The 22594-nt window shown below is 42.7% G+C and overlaps 1 protein-coding gene across 2 annotated transcripts in view; it reads right to left on the reverse strand.

Moving 5' to 3' along the window:
• Positions 1 to 22594, reverse strand: part of Clvs1 (clavesin 1) — a 127455-nt gene that overhangs the window by 47508 nt on the left and 57353 nt on the right. For both annotated transcript variants that reach the window (XM_075967006.1, XM_075967007.1), the window contains exon 3: positions 8445 to 8619. In XM_075967006.1, coding sequence (XP_075823121.1) covers positions 8445 to 8619 — 175 coding nt within the window. The remainder of the gene's footprint in view (positions 1 to 8444; positions 8620 to 22594) is intronic.

Genomic DNA, 22594 nt, shown 5'->3' on the forward strand with positions numbered 1-22594 from the left:
TGAATGTTTCATCTGCTACCCTCTTTCTGCTTCCTCTGCTTTGGTTTCTTCCATGTCCCTGTGTATGTAGTATGTATGTAGGTGAGATATGTTTACTGACAAAAGATTCCTTCCTCAACCCCCCTCTCCACCCAAAACTTCAGCTGGCCCCCAACTATAGCACCACACTAAGCCCCTGGAAACTCCACTCTTAGTTCCTGTGTTGATCCTTATGGCTTCCTGGCCCAGTTTTCCTGTCCTCCCCTGTGAGTGCCCCTTTTCTGGGTTGAAGCTGTTCTTTCTTCACTTGGATTATTCTCTCAACTGGTGCTTTCCATTCCTTAGTTTTGCCCAAGTTTTCTCTTTCCTGGAATTTCGGGTACTGTGAGATCTCTAAAATCACGAGATTTTCAGGAAAATGGATGAACATAGAATATACAATAAGTGATGTCACACAACCTCAGAAAGAAAAATGTGTGTTCCTCCTAATATGAGCACCCTATCCTATAATGTATACATTCATATATGTAAATGAATGTATGTGTACATAAAGTATACATTTAGAAAGGAGACCATAGGGTACCATTAAGGAATAAAGAACAGCTGTGCAGGCAGTAACACAGGAAGTACACAGCTTACTGTTCTTCTAGTCTTAACTCTATCATGATTTTTCTTTTCTTGGGGTGGATATGTGCATAAAATATAATGGATAGCAAAAGTGCAATACACTATATGCAGCTCCACGGCTGCAGAATGGCCATGTTAATCGGACAGAGGCTCACTGAGGCATATTGAGTTTGGACAGGGCAAGCGCTTGTTTGAGTGGATTCCTTAATTTAGCTGGGCGATGTTTTTATTTATGTGTTCACTACAATAAACTGAGTATTAATTAAAATATGGACTAAAGAGGCCGCTCAGAGGTTAAGATGATTGGCTGCTCTTCCCGAGGACTCAGTTTTGATTCCTAGAGCTCACATGGCAGCTCTCCATCATCTGATGCAGCTCCTTTCCCAGCGATCTGACACTTTCTCTCAGCCTCCGCAGGCAATAGGCATGCTCATGGTGCACAGACAGAGATCCAGACAAAAGAGCCATACACAGAGAATAGATACCATTTTAAAAATGCCTCTAAAATAAAAAATAGCCAAATCTATATACTTAGCCCAAATCCCTTCTTTCATCTCTGACTTAACGTAAATTAGACCATCTCACAGGATCTCAGGTTTACATGTCTAATGGCTTTAGTTCATCTCCTGTTACCAATTGTTATAGTAATGATACTTTATAAAGAAGAGAGGCTTATTCGATTTAATTTTGGAGGCAGAAAGCCCATGATCAGATGGTTCCAACAAGTTAGGGGACACATTGGTTGCATCATTCATAAGCATCAAGGCAGGCATGGGGATAGGAATGATCGTCTAGAGGGACAGGAAGTCAGAGGGGTAAGGAATGCCAGTCCTGTGTCTTTACAGCAAAGCCCTCTGTGGGAACCCAGTGAGGTCCCACAGGAACCACACAAGGACAGCATCCCAATGACTTACTTGCTCCCACTCTTCAAGGATGGACTTCTACATCACCACACCCAGGGCCAAACTTTCAACACATGAACATTTGGAAAATACAGTCAAACCACGCTCAAAGCACAGGACCAATTCAACCTTTCTTGTCACACCCGCCCACCTCTCTCAGTATCACTGCATTCAGTGGCTTCACTCTGCACCTTGACTTCACCTCAGAACCTTACCCTTCCACACTGTCAATGAATCAAATTACCTTATTCTGCTCCTTATTTGGTTACCGAATCACTTCCATTTCTCCTAGGTTAGAGCATTATCCTTTCTTATTTACATTATTGAAATTGGCTTTTAATTGGCTTACTTAGCATTGCAACTTCTATTACGGTTTTAATGTGAAATGTACACACCCCACCCCCACCCTGCTCACGAGTGCTTGGTCCCCAGCTGCTGCCATTGTTCTGGGAGGTAGTAAGACCTTGGGAATATGGGATCGGTGTCTAGAAACCACTGTTGGCACAGGCCTTCAAAGGTTACAGCACAGCATGGAACAGCTTCCACCCCACCCTCTGCTTTCTGACCTGACGAGATGGTATAAGCAGTCATTGGCTGCTTCCAAATCTACAGATGGGGCAACTCCCTTGTCACACAGTCCATCCCACAATGGAGGACTCATTTGGAAGCCGTGGGCTGACATAAATCTTTCTTTCTGTCAGACAGTTCGATCATATTGATGGAGAAAGCAACTAGTATGCCTTTCTTCCTCACAAGCTCTAAGTGATCACAGTGGGAAACAGAAGTCTGCCGTCTCGCTTCAGTAATGCATTTTAAGGTCATCAAATTTTTCAGATTGCCACGAATGCACTGAAGTCCTTCCTGGTGCTCGCGAGCTGCAGGGTTTGAAATGAAGTCCAATGTTCTCCTCTGCTGAGCTACCTTGTCTCTGTGTCTTTGGCTATAGTCTCCCCATTGCCTGAAGTTCCTTCCCTTCTGTCTTTACTCGCCTATTCCACACTTGTCTGCTAAGAATGAGCTGAGATGGTGGCGTTGCCCAGGAAACCATTCCTGACTCCTCAGAGCTGTATTGTTTTCTTCATCTGGGATTCCAATTGCTCAGCGTTTTTCTTCCTTTCTGAATGTCGTTTTTAATAATCTGTTTATAGGTGTGCCTTTGCTTTGAAACATGGCCTTCCCGGCATCAGAGGCTGTGTCTCTTTACCTTTGTGACTAACTAGAAATAAAAGTTGAGAGATTGTCTCTTCACGGATTGAATTGAATTGGAAGACTGGCTATGTTTATAAAACACAGGAGTCCGAAAGATAATTTATCGGAAGTATGCCAGAGATAGACCTGTTTAACTGGAGCCATCTCAAATGGGCCGCACTATCTGCATTAGGATCACTGGGGTGTCATTAGCTCTGATTACCTTCCTGAGTTTAATTGACACTTAACAAGATAGAGCTTTCAGAGAGATGTTTTATTCCTCTGGCATTTCAATAATAACAGATTGTGCTGCTACAAATTCAGAGTTACAGCTTTGTGCTGGGAGAAGGTGAAGCCCTGTTTGCTCAGTGTGGATATTCTTTGAGCACACATGCAAACTTTAGGAGACACAAATTCATAAGCTTCTTCATCCAAAATGCAAACATTTCTTTTTCAATTTGTTCTCAACATGCTTTAGTACACACAGTCAAAGATGTTGCAGACACTGCTGCTACAAGCGTCATGCAGGGAGAAGGCGGATTTCAGTCGAGTCCATTACTGATGCCAAGACGTTGTGACTGGACTCACTCTCCCACTGCAGGGTGATAATTGAAAAGATCACACTACAAGAGTAGAGGCAAAGGCACCTCTGAGCAGGCAGGTAATGTCATCTGAGCCTGAGTTATGGTAACACAGATTGGATAAGGAACTGCCTTGTTAATGGATAAGGATGAGGCTGAGCAGGTCCAGTGTTCAGAAATCCAGGCGTATGGATAAGGTACCAATGCAGATTTCATTTATACACGTGCGTTAAAGCCAATGAATCTGCAGATAAGGGCTGTCTCTTCATCACTTGAATGCCACTTGGACTTCCATGAGGCACTGGTATATACAATTACTTTTTGGTTAATTTCTGCTACACACTTGTGAGACAGATATTGCTATGATACTACACTGTGTGATGGAGAACTGGAACCCAGAGAGAGGACTCATCATCTGAGGCCAAGTGCAGAGACAAGATCAAAGCCCAGATAGTAGACTATGGCTCTTACCCACACCAAAGTGTGGGCAAACCAGCAACATCAGCACCTAGAATATTTATGAAGGTCAACTCTCAGTCTGGGTTCTAGAACTAAGACACGAGGAAGTCTGGTAGAGGGTAAAGGGGTGTGGGATATCTTGCCTAGCATGTGAGTATTATGTTATACACCATGTGTTAGATCAGCAATTCTCAAGCCCGAGTGTCTTACAAACCACATGGAAGACGCTGGCATAGAGCTTCTGAATCAGAAGAATGAGTCAGACGGTGCATCTGCATCAGGACTAGACCTTGAAGAGAAAGGTACTAGAAATACTAGCCCCTGAAGCCAGATTAACTCCAGCATCTTCTGTAAATCCAGTTGTTAGAGTATCTGACCACATTTGGAGGATACAGGAGTCAGAATACCTAGGCTATTTGGAGGACACCTAGGATACGGACCATGAACTGAGGACAGCCTACTGCTGATTGTAATGTACAGAATGACTGTTCCAATTTCCAAGCATAGCATGATCTGTTCATTTACACTCAAGAACTGTCATGTTGCCCAAGATGTGATGGATTTTCAAGTAGTTTATTCTTTAACTGAATATGGCACTTTAGATTCCCCAGAGCAAGCAATCAAATATGTTTTGAAATAGGATATGAAAAATAGTAAAAGGTGAATAGAGGTTGGGGCAGGATTGAATAATTCTAACAATGTAGGCTGTAAGGAGATGACTGATTTGAGTTGGCCAAGGTTCTGAGCATTGCTCCAAATTTTCGACCACTTGGGTTAAGACTTAAAAAGTTATCATTAAGACGGAAGGGAAAAGATCTGGGACAACACCTCATTTTGATAAAGTAACTGCCTTCAAGCACAAGGACCTGAGTTCAATCCCTAGAATCTTTGTTCTTCCTATTGGAATCACTTCATTCATTGCCTACATATATATGTCAAAGTGGCGCCATACCCCAGGGTCCTAAATTCTCCAGGGCTTGAGCAGCAGGATGTCCTAGATTCATCCTGAAAACACCTGAAATCCCAAACCAGATGGTAAAACACCACAGATGTTCCCCTGAGATGGCCATGACGGCCATTTCTCAAACTGACCCAAGGCAAGAGGACAGACTGTGTAAGTTGTGTATGTTGGAACAAAGGCTGCCTTTTCCCTGCAGGCTCCTGAGGGGCCAGCAGATACCTGGACCTCTTCCAGCCTCTCTCAAGGTGCATGGACAGAAGGCAGGACATGGCTTCTCTTCTGTTGATGATGCCCTGGGTAGCTTCTCTTGCCTCTGCTGTAGTCAGCTGGTGCTGTTGTGTAATTTCTCATGAGCCAGTATAGGTAACAATCAGAGACCTATATAGGACAGTTGCTGTGTAGCAGTGGTGACCAAAAGTGAGTGAGTTCTGTTTGCTCCTAGTTACAGCCTTTTCAAGGTATCAGAAGGGTGTGTGGTCAGCTAGAGTGGTAACAGTCTCTAAACAATCCAGTCAGAGAGGATAGCTTGGTGTGAAAAGTGACGAGTTCCTAGATAGAATGGCTATTTACTGTAGGGCAAAACCAGAATTGTCTGTGGTCGCCTCAGTAATTTCTTCATGCCCCAGATATCATGCTTATTAAAAGCACACTATTGCACCATCCATATCCTTGATCAATGAATCTCAATCTGTGGGTGATGTCAAATGACCCTTTTCAGAGGTCATCTAAGACCATTGGAAAGTACACCAATTTACATTACTACATAATATTAGCAAGATTACAGTTATAAAATGGCAACAGAAGTAACTTTATGTTCAGGGGTCACCACAACATGAGAACTGTGTTAGGAAGGTTGAGAACCACTGTCCTAGATGGAGGAGCTGTGCCTTAACCCAGATTCCTTGGGGACATGTTCTTTCTGCTTCATGCAGGGTCTATCACTTTCTCAGGACCCCTGCACCCAAGTGGACAGAGCTGTGTCTTGATTTAAACAGTTTGAATCCAGAATGGTCTGATACCTTCTCATAGTCAGAGTGGCTTTTCTTGCCCCATAACATGAGGCTCTGGAGATCGGGTGAACACACACCTTTCTCCCTCTGACTCCAATCTCACAAATCTCTCCTCATCCCAGGATCTTAACTGGATCTGAGGGATTCCATGGAATTCATCTTGGACCCCGATGTGTGTAAAGTGAAGGTCTACATGGGGCCCATCCCAAGCCACCAAGGTTCCTCGGGTATTGCCTGGAACAATAGCTCAGCTTCATGTATTGTTCACTCACATGCACTAACTCAGGAAGATGAGCACCAGCCTAGTAAGGCTAGCAGTGATGGAGGAAGGTCATTGGCTAATAAAGGAACTGCCTTGGCCCATTTTATTGGTTAGAACATAGGTAGGTGGAGTAAACAGAACGGAGTGCTGGGAGGAAGAGGAAGTGAGCTCAGACTCCACAGCTCTCCTCTCCGGAGCAGATGCCTCAGAGAGACGCCATGCCCCAGCTCCGACCCAGGATGGACTTAGGCTAGAATCTTCCCGGTAAGACCGGTGCTCACAGATTATTAGAGATGGGTTGATCGGGATATCAGAATTAGCCAGTAAGGGCTAGAGCTAAAGGGCCAAGCAGTGATTAAAAGAATACAGTGTCCGTGTAATTATTTCAGGGCATAAGCTAACCTAGCAGGCGGCTGGGGTGTTGGGGACGCAGCCCCGCTGCTCCTATTACTACATAGCAGGGGGCCTACGGTGCAATCCACACGTTTTTCAGATAGAGAAATTGGAACACGGGGCTGACTGAAGGGCGTTTCCCCCTCCTCCAGGGAAAAACACCATAAAAAGGAATAGAAGTTAAATCGCAGCAACTCACATATTTGAAACCATCTTTTTAAAAGAAAAATAGAAACTTGTACAGACATTCCTAGAAATAATGACCAGCCTAATTAAGAGCGTGAGCTAAATCTTGAAGCTTACAATGAAGCTTAAAATCTCCTTTAACAAAAGGTTAGAGAGAGAAGCTCTATTCAGGGCTGAGAGAAGGAGGTGGGGAAACTGCTAGAGGCAATGCAACTGAAGGTGAAGGTCAGTCTGTCACTTTAAGAGGAGCAGGGACGCTGCATGCAGTCTGTCCATGCAAAGGTAACTAAGCGGTGCCCACCATACACGGACAGTTCAGCATTCCTGGGACCCTGTGTGGACCGTAGCTCCTCTGAAATGTCAGCTCTACTCCTCTGGGGAACAGGAGACCGTTTTCATGACATAAAAGCCATTCAATAGGCATATGTTCCTCAGAGGCCTGTGAGGGCTATATTTGGAGGCTAAATAAGAACATGTAACAGCTGAAGAAATGGAGCCATCAGTTCCTAGGGGTGCTCAGATATTGTGGGTGGTGGAACCCCTGAATTCTGACGAGCATGAGGAAAGTCTCTACAGTCTGTATGTTGCTGTGTAGCTACACATTAGGTCTGTATGTTGCTGTATAGCTACACATTAGGTCTGTATGTTGCTGTGCAGCTATGCATTAGGTCTGTATGTTGCTGTGCAGCTATACATTAGGTCTGTATGTTGCTGTGTAGCTACACATTAGGTCTGTATGTTGCTGTGCAGCTATGCATTAGGTCTGTATGTTGCTGTGCAGCTATACATTAGGTCTGTATGTTGCTGTGTAGCTATACATTAGGTCTGTATGTTGCTGTGCAGCTATACATTAGGTCTGTATGTTGCTGTGCAGCTACACATTAGGTCTGTATGTTGCTGTGTAGCTACACATTAGGTCTGTATGTTGCTGGGCAGCTACACATTAGGTCTGTATGTTGCTGTGCAGCTACACATTAGGTCTGTATGTTGCTGTGCAGCTACACATTAGGTCTGTATGTTGCTGTGCAGCTACACATTAGGTCTGTATGTTGCTGAGCAGCTACACATTAGGTCTGTATGTTGCTGTGTAGCTACACATTAGGTCTGTATGTTGCTGTGCAGCTACACATCAGGGAACTAGTCACTGCTTTGAGTAAATCTATCAAATTAAGAAGGGATGTGAGTTTTATCTATGCTGATTTTTGACTGCCTCAAAATACGCCTTTAATTCTGTATTTGATCATGTGCTATCTAAGAAGGCTAAGCATCATTTCTGAGTTTGCCACTTTTCTTAGAAACACTGACCCTTAAAAGGCTCACTGTTTCGGGAGATGAGGGGATGCCAAAGGTCCCCTAAAATTGCTCTAAACACAAAAATCTCTGCCTCAAAGGACACACTCTGACAATAGGTCATGTGAAGTGCCTGCGGAGCTTTATGGACTTCCTTTTTCACAGGGACGCGATCTACTTTAATACCAACACTGCAGTTCAGAGCCCTCGGGGAAGTCAAGGTGCACACGGGGCATTTCTAGGCTCAAAGACGCTTCTGGAGACCCAGGGAAGCCCCCACGCCATCTCTGTGGGATAAGATCACAAAGTGAATGCTTCTTAGTTATCGTTTTGTGACCTCCATGGATTTGGGCAAATGTTTCCAGGCTCTAGACATTATTGTTCTGGCAAGGAATTTGGGCATGGAGCAACAGTAATTTAATGCGATTAATGAAAATGAAGGCTAATTAGGAAAAAGACAACAAACATTTAAGCTCGGGCTGAGGTGAAAATGTGGAACACTCATGGATGAATTTTATTCACTCCGAAGGACAGATAACACTTGCGTTGCGGTAATCAGGCAAAGCATAGTCAAACACACGGGGCATTGCATCTTGTTGAACGTACCTGCAACCCTTCAATGGCCAGCTTAAGGATAGAAGGCGTCAATTTGGAGGCTTGTTTGAAGGAAAAATTACTCCAGTCTATAATTAAAATGAAACCGTTGATCTGAAGTTCAGGATCTTCAATAAGGACTTCCAAAGACAGCAGGATGGCGCGAAGGATATCTGTGAAGGAGTTCCTGTGACCAGAACAGAAAGAAGAGCACGTGTGAGTCTAGAGAGTTGACAGATGGCACACTGTGTCGTGACTCTGTTGTCCTTGTCCCGCAGCCCCATGAGCCCTGCATGCAGTGTCGCGTTGAGGTTCTAATACACAGAACGAATGAAAATAATTTCCTGAACATCCAGAAAGAACGCTTCAAGGTGGCGAGAATGGGTGCATCCCCTTGATTAGGTCACAACAGCATCTTAGACTTCATGAAACATCCGTCTTCTGCATCCCACGGCTATCTGTGCTCTGCTTCCCCTGTGTCTTTGTCCACACCTTTCAGAAACACATCCCTGCCCCCCACACTCTGATAACCATGGGCAGTGGCTGCATTACAAGCCTGGCAGTATCTTCAGCACCTAGGCTCTCAATGGATCATTGATGAACAAAGGGAGAGAAACCTCAATCCCAGAGCTTATTCAAGCTCAATATTTCCCATGTCTTTTTTATGCTAGAACCCTGAAGAGAGCATAACAAGGGCCATGCTATTGTGGCTATGGTTTCAGTTTTGATTCACGGGTAGCAAAAAATAAAGCAGGAAGAACAACTTATTTTCATTTAAGGACTACAGGTTGTGATACAGAAGGGAAATCACTTTGAGTACATCAGTAGCTATGACAACAGGCAGACGAATCCAAACTAGGGTGATAGTTCTCCATGGCTGTGTATAAGCCTATATCACAGGTCCAAATCACTCCTGAGTTCCATTTACATAGGTTTCAGACATGATGAAATGATCATATAGGCACTTGCAAATGAGGTGACCTGAAAAACTATTTTTCTAATCGGTGTCTTTGATAAGCTAGAAGCCTGGATGTCAAGCATAATTCTATGACTTCCTTCAGGCCTTCATTAAAACCAGGAGCTTGGTCATGGGAAGTCACTGTCAAAGGTCTGATTCCTAAGACGATCAGTGTGGTTTGAACCCTAACCATAATGCCTACAGAATAGAGTCTGAGCACCTGTGTCTGATCAGTAGGCCAGTGACGTACTCCACCTGTTACAAGCTCTCTTTCGTGCTTGAAGTTTTGCTAGTGAACTCTGTCTCTACTTCCAAAGATAATAGTTGGCGGGTCTGGAAATGAGCTGCAAGAATTGAGAGGGGTCGATACCACTTGATCGGTCTAGAAAGAGTGTATGAAGGGATGGCAATTTGTGATAGACCTTACGTGAACAGGCTTTTGATAGGTAATTCCGATAATAAAGAATGAAATATGTCAGAACTGAAGAGAAATCTAAATAAAAATTAAAAAAAATAAGCAGCCCACTCCATTTCTGCTCTTCATGAAAGTCCTTTTCTCTCTAATACCAAACTACAATATCCCTTCAATCTACCCACTTAGATCAGACCTGGCATATGGGGTCGGGTAAGCGCCCAGAGCTCCCCACATCATCACTTTCAACTGTGCAAACCTCATGCTCATGGACCTGTGTGCCCTCTAGGAGGAAATGGTAGCTCTTGTGCTCTTAGCGTTATTGTTTTCTTTTTAAAAGCAGCCTATTTTAGAGATACTGTAGTCTTAGAAACCTAGGTAAGTTTAAATGAAGTTTATTTTGCATGTGGCTTAGATTTCGGTCTACATAGTCACCAGACAAGTTACTTAAGTCAGATATATACCTTATGAAGAAATATTGATTTAAGGAGAACATGGAACAAAAACTATGTGTTTAGGTGATTTCAAATGCTAGTATAAACGTATCGAGCGGCAGGCTAGAAATGGTCACAGGAGACCAGTGAATCTAAACTCAGATAAGCTTTCTTAACAAGAGAAAAGCAAGAAATACAACTACGGCTGAAAATCTGAGTCCTACAGAAACTCTATATACAACACAAAAGGTGGAAGGTGGAGGATTAAAGAAACAACGAAAGGTGGAAAGATTAAGACAGGGTGGCTTAATAAAAACAAGAAAAGGGTCACATGAAGGAAAATCTGTATTTCTGTATCACTGACCCCAAATTCTCATGGCCTACCTACTCCCTGAGGCCATAGTTCCTTATCTATGTGATTTGCCTTGAATAATGACATGTAGACAGACAAGAAAAAAAATTGCCGGTTCTTAGCCTTGTTCTTCAAGGACCTGACATGCCATTTTGTTCTCTTTCCCTTTTACGAATGCACCAGTCAAACCATACATACTACAGCTAGAATGATGGATTGAGGATCAGACCCGCAGGACCCTGAAACTGTGCTGCCTGTCAGGTCTCAACCTTGCTTAGATAAACTCCCCATGGGTAGAGAAACAGGAATAAACAATTGTTTCTAAACTACTGGGTGTTGGCATAGTTTGCTATGCATCAATAACTGTCCAAGGCAAGAGGGTGGTTTTGAAAGCCAGGACAACAACAAGGTTAAGGAGAACAGGGAAGGAAAGGGACCAACATGTTCCCAGTAGGTCTTCTTGTTGTTTAGTTGTGGGCTTGGTTGATTTAATGAGACTGACTTCTGCTATAAATCCCAGAATAGCCTCAGATTCCCAACCTGACTCTGGTCTCCCAAGGGTTGGGAGGATGGGTGTGAACCACCATTCCAGCCAGAGTACATTCTCAGGGAGCCTCGAGAGAGCACTTTAGTCGATGGTTGAAGATAGGAACTGGTAATTATGGAGCTATTTAATAAATTAACTCTTCTCTACCTGACTCTACTTCTTAAGGAAGAGCTCTGTCTCCTTCGTGGTCTATTCACTCGTGTCCATTTGTAGCAAAGACCGGAATTTAAAGCAGGCACCAGCAGGAAGAACGATGCTACACACGTGAGAGGATCCCAGGAGTAAAGGAAAAGGATTGTGGACTGGGTTTCGCTTCCAAATGTTTACGTGCTTAACTTTTATAGATGACGTGGTGGGCAGGGACATGCAGATGAGCGGGTGTTAGGAGGCTTACACTGGAACTGGGGAGTGGCCTTGCAGCTGCTTCTCTTAGCTGGAACTATTCCCTGAATTCTTGGCTTCCTCCTAAAAATTTTCCTTTCCTCATTCCTTTTTGTAATACACTTTACTTGTGGAAGACTCTTAGCTGTTTGGAATTTTAAAAAGCCACCAAACTAAATAATTTATGTAGATAATGTACCCTGAAGGATTTGGAGCATAATTGTCCTCTCCATAAATACTGGCCAAGCATGCAGACCCCTTTCTAAAGAGCAGAGTAAGGAGAAGAGTCCCCGCACAGCGGAGAACTCTAGGGCCACAGCTTGAGCCGGGAGACCAAGGTCGGTATCACCAGAGAGAAATCACAGAGGGTTTTGCTCTTGCTATGATGATAAAAATACTGCTTTATTTCTAGAACTGTCCTCCCCCACATCATACTGCCAGACCAGTAACGAGGAGAGCACCAAACACATTTCACCTGAAGGACAGTCAGTGAAACAGACCACCACTCTTTCTCAAGACTGTGAAGTATGTCAAAACCCAAGGTTATTCTGAGCAACTGTCACAGTCAAAAGGATGCTGACATAACATGACTGCTAAATGTAGCCTGGCTCTTGAGTTAGATCCTGAGACAGAGAGATATTGGTCAGCACTGACGCCATCTGAATGACGTGAGGAACAGCGAATAACAGTGGCTTAATCTGGCTCCTTGGGACACTACTGCAGACTAAGGCGTTAATCCTGACAAGCCAGTTGCATACAGCACACAGAGCAACTGTCTGTGGTTCCCTCAACATAATTTCTAAATCTAAAATTGTTACCAAAACAATGATCTTTAATTAAACAAGCTTTCTGGTGCTTGGCGCCCGTCACCACGAGCCTTCCTATTCTAACAAAGGTTCTAGACAAACCAAAATGGCCATTAGCAATTCAATTTAAGGCAAATGGTGCTGGTAAGAACAAGTCCATTTTCAGACTGTCTTTGCCAGATGAACTGGTGTAGGCATGGGTTGTTTAACTCTAATAACCCAGATGAAAGAGATTATCTCTCACCTGCAATCACAATTAGATCAGACTATTCTAGTATGTGTTTCGGAATGAAATAACAGATGAAAATTGGTACTTACATGTCATCTATCCTTTTCATAATTTGCACAGCTTTTGTGTCGTCAGGATTCAGTGTGACATTTTTAACCTCACACGAAAGCGCTATGTGAGCTGGAAATTGCCGTTGAAATGTAAGGAATTATCCTAAAAAGGGAACGCTTTGAAATTTCCCCATAAGGATTTTAATTAACTAGGCCTTAGCAGCAGGTTTTTAATGGTCCTTCATCATCGTACTGAGACAGCCTAGTGACTATGAATACAGCTCTTCTTAAGGTTCTCGTGTTGTGTTTATAGGTTTATTGTTGCTTCACGCCGCCACTTTAGGTTTACAATCACTACAAATGAGAAACAAAACGGTGTAAAATAGCGGTTACCAATTAGAAGAGGTCTAGCTTTCAATAACAGCTCATTTGTCTTGACTTTGGATGAGAGATTCTAAGACTTCAGTCCAAGTCCTGATCCCTATAAGAAAAGGAGGTCATGTGTAAGCAGATGACCGTGCAGAGGCATGGTGGGATTGCAAATAATCCTTGTTCTCAGGAAAAATGGGAGAGAACTTCTCAGTCAGTTCCACAACCACAGTGTATATCCCTGCAGTAATTTTTCTGTTGCAGCAAAAAGCCATTAATATATTAATATTTGGAATTAAAGCTCTCATATAAATTCTTATAATTACTAAACAATGTGACTTTATGTGTGTATATATATATGTGTGTATATATATATGTGTGTATATGTGTATATACATATATTTATGAAGGTTTTCCTTAAGAATTTTCAAGGTCACAATAAACCATGTCCGGCATGGTTCTCATCCAGGTACCTATGTCTTAGTCACAGATCGAGAAACATTTATGTATGCACTCTTCTGTATTTCACCATTCCATTTAAGACTGCCTTCAAACTAACCACTATCTTAACTGACAGTGAGGCCTCGGACAACCAGGGGAAGGCATACTTAGTGGAGCCTTTCTCGTTTGGCCCCCCAGGCAAACAAGAGCCCTATTTGATATGATGGCAAATTGAACTATACCCTAGGGAGGGGCCTCTACCACTTCCCACATATGCAGACACCCCCAGAGAACGATGCTCAGCAGGGGGCAGCTTCTCGGTTCTCCAGGTGGAAGCTTCTTTTTTCTGTAAATGACTTTGCAAGGAGACACACGCAATAGGTATTTTTGAATGGGGAAAGCATCTGTGCTGCATGAGGTCTGGGGCTACCCTTCGCGGTCACCATGCTTTAGTGGCGGCAGAACAATGGGAAGTAGGCAAAACTTAAGTTTAGTGAGCTCAAATGAACCTGTTCCTTCTTTGTTCAGGCCCAAGAGTCTTTGGAAAATGGTCTGGAATTTGGGTGACACCGTCCCCTTGGTAGGTTCTAACAATTCCTATGTGATCTGGCAGTGTCGTTACTCTTTGTGTTATTGTTGAACTAGGCCTATTAATCCTTACTTTTCAATGTGGTGATGGAAAGTAACAATGCTTGAGTTCTAAAAATATTAGTGTTGAGAAGATTGCTAACAAAAACAGTGTGACTTCCCTAGAGCATGGCTAACATGAACACAATTTTAATCTTAACTTTACTCTCCTAAAGTTTAGCTAGAAACTCAAACATTCCTAAACAAAAAAAAAGAGAGAACAGGATCCTAGATTCTGCCCACAATCAGATAGGATTGTCTTCTCAAAAGAATAAAGAAAGGAAGAGAAGAAGTGAGAGAGGGGCATACCAAGGAACTAAAGAAAACTTTACAAATACTTATCATTTCTTTTAGTTTCATACTGTTTAATAAGCATAGAAAACTTTGGAATTTGTGTTAGCATAAGGATAAGATTCCTTGCAATACCAAAATAAGTTGCTTCTTGATATGATTAATCACAGCATGAGAAATCTGGCCTTCAGAGCCATAGTCTCAGGTGGGATAATGTCTTGAATACTATGTAATATCTTATAGAACACAACACCAAGCCACAGAATGTAGCCTTGTAGAAAAGAGGCAGGTTAGTGTTTTATCTACTGTCAGTATGACAGCAATCCTTGCCACAGCCGAACCACTGTTTTCTGAAGACAATACAATCAAACCTGATAGCAGGGCCCTGATTTTAAAACAGTGCAGACAGAAGAGGTAATACTGGTATTGTGAAGATGGAAAGGAAAATGGGAGGGGCTCTCATTGTGGAGGAGGGAGTGTTGCCCCAATGAGAGGATAGGGTGGTAAATGACATTAAGGATATTTGAAAAGTCCATAAAGAAACATTTTACAAGCTTATGCAAAAAAATATACCTATCAAAACTCCTAGTCCTAGGCATAGAAAGCTCTTGAATTGTTGGTCAATGTTGGGGAAGGTGTCAAAGAGATTCCCACAACAAAATTAGCCCATTGTTATCCTTGTTGCTTCCCAGGGGTTGGAGAGAGGCTATGTTTGAAGATACTGTATACTCTGAACACAGAACTTGGAGGACTCAAACTGTAATTGATCTAGAAGCCTCCTCCATGAAGGCTAGCTCCCATGGTATTGGAAGGTTCTGTGCAAGCTGCCAAGAGGGGAAAGCAATTGGTACTTCTATCCCACCGTAAAACCAGTAAACTCCAACAATGACCAGCTTGTCAAGATATCCCTAATCACATAGTAGTGGAACTATAATCCTTAGGGAAGCCAGAAGATGTGAGAAAATTTATAGCAGGTACTGTAAGCCTAGACAACTGTCTATGACTGGAGGGGTCACAGACCTAGAGGGGAACTTACTACTACTGTTTTCCTAAACTAACAACATTCCTACATGTATTCTAAACGCTTAACCTTATACTCACAGATGTAACCCATCTCATTCTATTAAAAAATGCTGTCTGGCCTGATCTTGGGCAGGTGTTATGCAGGCAACCTTAGCTGCTGTGAGGTCATTAATGCAATGATCCTGTAGCTCTCATCCCTCAGGAAAAAAAAAAACCTTTCTTTTTGTAGCAGACACAGACTACTACAGAGAGCCATGACTGGAGAAAACCTAGATAATGGGGTTTGCTGTGACTTGAGGGCTGTCCTAAGCCCGGATTAGTGCAGCTCTCAGATCTCATCAGATCAGTTTCTTTGTGCAGTGGATGGAAGTTAACATGGAAGGTCCTAACTGGTCAAAGGGCAAGGAGTCAGTAACTGTGGGATGCTTAGTCAGAAATGAAACATCTACATCACTACCCTCCCCAGAGGTCAAGGACCATAGAGGAAAAGGAGGTGAAAAGTTACACAAGCCAGGGGTCGTGGAGAACCAGAGCAAAACAGTGTCTTGTGGCTATGGCAGGACCATCTCACCCATCAGCTCACAGCCCTGAGGGTGCCTTGTACAGAACTGCACATGAGCAAGCTGGCCAATGGTGTAGAATGGAGTGGGCAGTGTTCATGAGCTCCCTATGGCTATCTGATGGTTTCTGGGGGAGAATCAGGTTTTTTTAAGTGTGTGCCTAGCACCACATGCAGAAGAATACAAACAACATTAATTGGAGTTGCTGGGCCATTGAATTTAACAAAGACATGAAGTTGGAAGGTGGAGAGATAGTGGTGTATGAAGGAGGATTTAAGGGGGAAATTCTGAGAATGAACATGAGTTAAAAAAAACATATATAGTGTGCATGAACTTTTAAAAATAATAAAAATATGTCAAGGCAGATAATAAGTGACCATAGGGTGCCACACCCTAAATGAAGAGTTACAGGCAATCAATGGCTGTTGAGAGGAGAATCAGTCTTCCCTGGCCACAAACCCCATGATGGGCTACCCAATCCATATCTCTAAACATATGTTCTTATGATCAACATTAAATAAGCTCAGTAGGTTTTTAAAAAAGCATTTATTGACCAAAAATAGATAAAATAGATAAAAAAAATAAAGACTACTTCGACGGAAGTGAGCATTCTATCCATTACTGAACAAGGATGGGAAATTAATTTCATGCTTGTCTATTTTGGTAACTCCCTTGGCTGAGGAGAATCAGAAAAGTAAGAATTAGGAATATTGTCAAGAATGCAAATGAGCATTTAATATAGTTAAATAAGCAGTGTTTTTAGTTTTTCTGTTCTGGCCTCCCTGTTTCCAACTAGAGTTTCTCAAACCAAGGCTTTCCTACATTCCTTATCCAAAAGCACATGGCCGTATCCCAAGTTCCCCAGCCTTCCTGTACAGTGACCAAGTCATTTCCCAGCTCGCTCGTCCTCCTCTCTCATCCTTCCTCCCTGTTTTCCCTCACACATGCCACCTTTAGGTTGTACCTTATGCACTAATAGTCTACAAAACTGTGCCAAGCATTAGACACGCAGCTAGCATCATACCCAGCAGGTCAGGAGCACAGGTATCGCCATCTCCCCCTCATGTGGGCACTGGTGGAATTCAGTGAGCATTTGTAGATCTTTTACTGCATTTATGGCAATGTGACAGTCACCCCTTGCAATGGATATTCTTTTTTCTGAGTGGGTCTGACTCAGAACCATAACATCACTTTCATGTTAAGAGCCTCGTGTGTGAAGGCAAGTGAGGAAAACATCTCTCTGTTGGTACCACAGAGCTTTGAACGATTCGACACGTTGAGCCTCTTCCCTCTTGATGATACTCTGCAGTCACTAGGAACCAGAAAATAGCTTCTCAAAGTAACCAGTTCTGAAAATACTGCACACTAGAAAGATGACGTAGAGTGTCATGGAAGACATCCAGGAATGAGACAAGAGTATACTGTAGCTCAGGAAAATAAAATGACTACTAAAAACATAACCTCTAAAACTTTGTCCTTAGTAAAGAGATAAATACATTCTGGAAGAATCACAAGATCTCAAAAGCAAGGGAAACCCAAGTTCTAAATTAGCTCTGTAACCGAAAATCTATGCCCTCCATCCTGTGAGTAACTTCCACCATAAGGATAAGGAGAGACTGAACTTAGAAACTCTGCCATCTGATTGCAGTTTACACAATTAGTTTATCATTTCTCCCCTTAAAACTTATAGCCTTGGGGCTGGAAGTTAGAAGCACTGACAGTTCTTTCTGAGGACCCAGGTTCAGTTCCCAGCACCCATAACAGGTGGCTTACAACTTACTGGAACTACGCTTCCGAGAGACCCAAAAACCTCTGTTTGGCCTCCGCAGACACTTGCACACACATGGTGTGTACACATAAATAAAACTAAGTTTACTGACAAGAAAGGAGTGATGTCACACTCCTTTCATCCCAGCATTCAGGAGACAGAGACAGACACATCTCTGTGAGTTTGAGGCCAGCCTGGTGTACAGAGCAAGTTCCAGAACAGCCAGGTCTACAAAAAAAAAAAAACAAAAAACAAAAAAAAACAAAAACAAACAAACAAAAACAAAACCCTGTCTCAAAAAAAAAGAAAATAAAAAGAAATAATAATCTGGTCTTCTTAATCACAAGCCATAGTAATTAGCAACAATCACTTAAATTCATGAGAGACGACAAGGAGAAGCCATGGTGTGTTATTTACATCATGGAGCTAACTACACAATCTTCATTTAGGCAAATGAAATTTGTGTGTAAGTTGCTGTATACTGGCTGCTGTCTCTTCTTCAAGACATCTCATCTGGATCTTAAAAGCTGAAGGAGTCAAGGCGGGTGTGACCTTTACTGCGCTCACACTCAGAGCGATGCTGGTCTCTGAGCACACTGTGTCGTAGTGAAGATGCCAGAACACAAGTCAGATGGGAAGAGTTAGATCATCTCTACTGCTAAATGTTCCACAGACAACAACTGTCACCCATGGCTTAGTTATCCCCTGAAACCTGAAGGTTTGTGCTTTCATAGCCCGGAGAAAAAGTCCCTGTAACCTCCATCTCTCTGAAAACGGAAGCTCTTTTTAGTTGGAAAAACGGTAAATGGGTAGAACCCAGAGTGCTGGGACTGAGAGCTAATTATTGGCGGTCACAGACACGGAGGATCTGCTTGTTTACATTAAGGTAGAGATACGGAAATCTCTACCCACTACACCCAACTGAGCCAAGCGGGTTATAAAGAGTAAGAATGACAGCTTGATTTTTTTAGATTTACACATATTTGTTTGTCGGTTTATTTTATTGTGCGAGAGAGGGCTGCATGTGTGGAGGAGGTCAGCAGATGTCTTGAAGGATTCAGTTTTCTTTTTCTATTCATCTTCTACCATATGAATTCTCTACACTGTCTCATAAGCCAGTGAGTTGGGAGTTCTTGTGATACTACTTTCTGTTCCTCAGAACACAGTCTTGCCATTTCACCTTACCCAACTGTCAGAGAGAGAAACTTTGATATCAAAATTCTAACATAAAATAATAGGCATAGGGCAAAACAACTCATTTATCAACAACAGAAAGCAAACAATAAAAATAAAGGAGAGGTCAGTTATTTTTATTTTAGGTGTGAGATCAGTTTATTGTTGTCCCATCACGTAGCTTTTCCCATGGAAGCTTTGATGCCTCACTGGGGAATTGTTCTAGGAGTGGTTAAAGACAACATCGGTTTCTTTCATTTAATTACACCACAGATTATCTCTTGGCAATTCTCTAAGCAATTGGAGCCAGAAGTTATTATTTATTGCTGCCATTACATGGCAGGAGATGTTGTAAAGCATCAGCAGCATTTATCTTCAAAATTGATCCCAAATATTCCACACTCTGAATAGCCAAATGGAATTTGGGAAATGCATTGCGTAGTTATATAAATACACATACATCTTAAATCTCACAAAAAAAGAGGAAGTGCGTCTTTCAGCTTGGAATTTCGCCATAGAAGGAATCGGGTGCGTATACTTAACAAAATCATAGAGAATGATAACTGGAAAACACTCAAAAAATAGACCCTACTTTAGAAAACCAGTAGTTTAGTGTCCAAAGAAGAAAATTGTTGATGTTCTGCCACTGGAAAATCCGATCTCAAATTTTCTTTTCTACTTATTCCTTGAATGCTAAACTTGATGAGTTGCTGCCTGTTTCCTTTCTGTTAATCAAACCACAGAAATGATTTTTCCTAGTTCTGTTCACACAGCACCTTCCCAGGAGAGAACACTAGACCTTTCTGTCTCCTCTTTCGCATTCAGGAGTCATTGATCGCACTTACCCTGTTTAATCATGTTTAATTCTCTGCACCCCGAGACAATATATGTATCCTGTAGGTAACTGCTGACCGCAGAAATCTCCAGGCTGGAGAAGGACTGAGGATCATGACTAAGACTGCTTCTTACAGAATAGATTTGTAATTTAAAGAGAATGAGGAAGTTGAATTTTGTGATCGCGGTGACTCTTCAAAGGAGCTGGACTCACTCCTCCCAGCAACTGTGAGCACAGAGACAGGGCATTGATGTCTTTCTCAACACTGAAGAACGCTACCAGCCTTTGCTTGGCTGAGGCCAGGAATGAATAATAACCTTTGAAGTGCAGTCAATCCAGAAAAAGATCCCGTATGTTAGCAAACTGTTATCTTAGATAGCATGATGAAGTCCATTTCCAGATACGCTCAGTGAAACTGTGAGAACAGTTCATTGCCCAATTGGAGCAGAGATCATGCCTCCAGTCACACTATCCCAACGTGTCCTGACACCCCTAAGTAGTATGCAGTCAACATGCTCCCAGAAGTTTTTATCTCTCAAGTCCAGGATTAAATGGGATGCAGCTAGATGAGACACTGGCATTAGCTAAGTTCGTCTCTCTTAGTTGCTTCAATCTCTCGGATGCCCTGTCCTTCCTTCTCTCTAGAATGAAAATGCACAGGAGTGTGCATCGTGCATCGTGTGCATAGAAGGATTTGCATTTCTGTTCTAAATGCACGCAAATGTTTGCTTAACTGGCTTTCTTGCGTGTGTCTGTCTCTGGCTCCGAGATGCTTTCCTTGTGGCAGCTAAGAATGAGGACTTCCACAAACAGTTACGTCATAAGATAACTAAGATTTGCTCTTTGGTGCCAAATAAGCACCTTCTCTTGGCCCACCCACAGCAAGCCCTGTTCTGAGAGCAGTAGCCTCTTCTAGAGAAAGACCTGGGCTCCCATTATTCCCTCTAGATCTCAGTGCACCGGGCCTTTCTGGTTTCCCCAGGCCTGTCCACAATGGCTCTGCAGCATGTCCAAGTGTCTCAAAGGCGGGGATGTATGTCTTCCCCAATGTTCAATACAGGCTCACAGTTAGTGTTCAGTAAACTAGAAGACCAGAGGACACTTAGTTCCAGAAACAGGACTCAGGCACTGACAAGTCTAACGCCTTAAAGGGCCAGCTGGCACATGTGACTAAACACAGTACATTGGGCCACAGGCCATTGGTTTGTTACTGTTGGTCCAGGCAGAATGTTGAGCTGGGACAAAAGAACCATTTTCCACAGGATAATTGTATGTATCTAGTAAACTACAGAGCTTGTCCCTGACTCAGGGGAGGGATGCTTTCTTGAACCCACAGTTTTTTGATCCATCCATCTTTGCAGTCTTTGAAAGGAATAATTAAGCAGAGAGACCCTTTTCGTTTGCATTGTGGGCACAATTCCTTTGTTCTTGATGGTTCTGTTTTTTAAAGATTTATTTATTTAATATGTATACAGTGTTCTGTCTGCATATATGTCTGCAGGCCCGAAGAGGGCACAGATGGTTGTGAGCCACCATGTGGTTGCTGGGAATTGAACTCAGGACCTCTGGAAGAGCAATCAGTGCTCTTAACCTCTGAGCCATCTCTCCAGCCCTCTTGTTAGTTCTTTAACAGATGCCATGTCTACAGTCTCTGAACTTGATCATATGTGGTAAACTCAGTCACTTTAGAACAAGGCACTGTGGTGTGTAACTTAGTCCTTCAAATGATGATTTCATCATTCACAGTAAGCAATGATCAGAAAATAAAACATTTTTCAAAGCAAAACTTGCAAATTACTTTTTGTACCAAAACCATAATTTGGGGAACTGTAAACCGATAAATGTGATATACCTCTAAGAAAGAACTTAAGTTAAAAGGGCTCACATTTTTGTATTCTAATAATACAAAATTTCGAGGTCACATGAAATAAACTTAGAAAACTGAGTCTCGGGTTTACAGAGTGAAACTGTTCGCCACAGAGAGACTCTTCTGCACCGAAGTGTGCTCTGGGCTCGCCTTGTCATGTCTCCCCAGACAATGCAACACAACACCCATCTGCAGTGCATTTACATCTCGCTAGGTATCACAAGCAATTGAGAGGTGACTGAAGACCGAGAAGGAGGCACAAGGACCATATGCAAATCCTGTGTATCGTTTCATGGTGTCTTAGCTCTCATGGATCCGATGTTGCTGTTATACAGGTAAACACAGGTTTTTTGTTTTGTTTTTTAGTGTAAGTCTGCATTATCATGCTATGAAAAAGAATAAATTAGCATGTCTGGAATCATACACAAATATAGACTAATAACTGGAGAACTTACAATGGGCAGCGCAGAGCAGTCAAAGTGAATTAACTAGGATTAACAAGGCTTAGGGCTGACCCACACTTTGAAAACGATACAGAGAAAAGTAAAGCATAGTGACTGTGGACAGTGGGAAGGCCCCTGCGGCTGGTGCACGGCACTGTGATGCCACACATTGGTGTGAAAGGCTGAGGACAACGGACGGACGTGGGAACGAAGCGGGCAACAGGGAGGGAAGAATGATTTCCAAGCATTTGAAGAAGTCTTCCTTCTTACCCTTTTGGGTCAAGAAGAAGGAAGCTCTTAAATTAGTGTTTGAGAGCTACAGATTGGAAGCAAAAATGTACTGTCACAGAGGGTCGTTCACATCGTGAATGGGTTGCCCGGAGATTTCAAATAAATTTCTCTGGTGACCTTAAGATACACAGAATTTTAGAACTCCTCCGAAGCTTTCATCTTTATACATGAGAAAAGCTAAGACCCAGAGGACACAGCTAATAAATATCAGAGCCAAGATTTGAACTTCAGTGTCTGGCTATCATGATGGGAAGGGATGGAGAAGATCATATAATCCCCAGCCGGGCAGCAGGGTTTGCTCCTGC

The sequence above is a fragment of the Microtus pennsylvanicus genome, chromosome 3 (assembly GCF_037038515.1).
Source record: "Microtus pennsylvanicus isolate mMicPen1 chromosome 3, mMicPen1.hap1, whole genome shotgun sequence".
Classification (NCBI taxonomy): Eukaryota; Metazoa; Chordata; class Mammalia; order Rodentia; family Cricetidae; genus Microtus; species Microtus pennsylvanicus.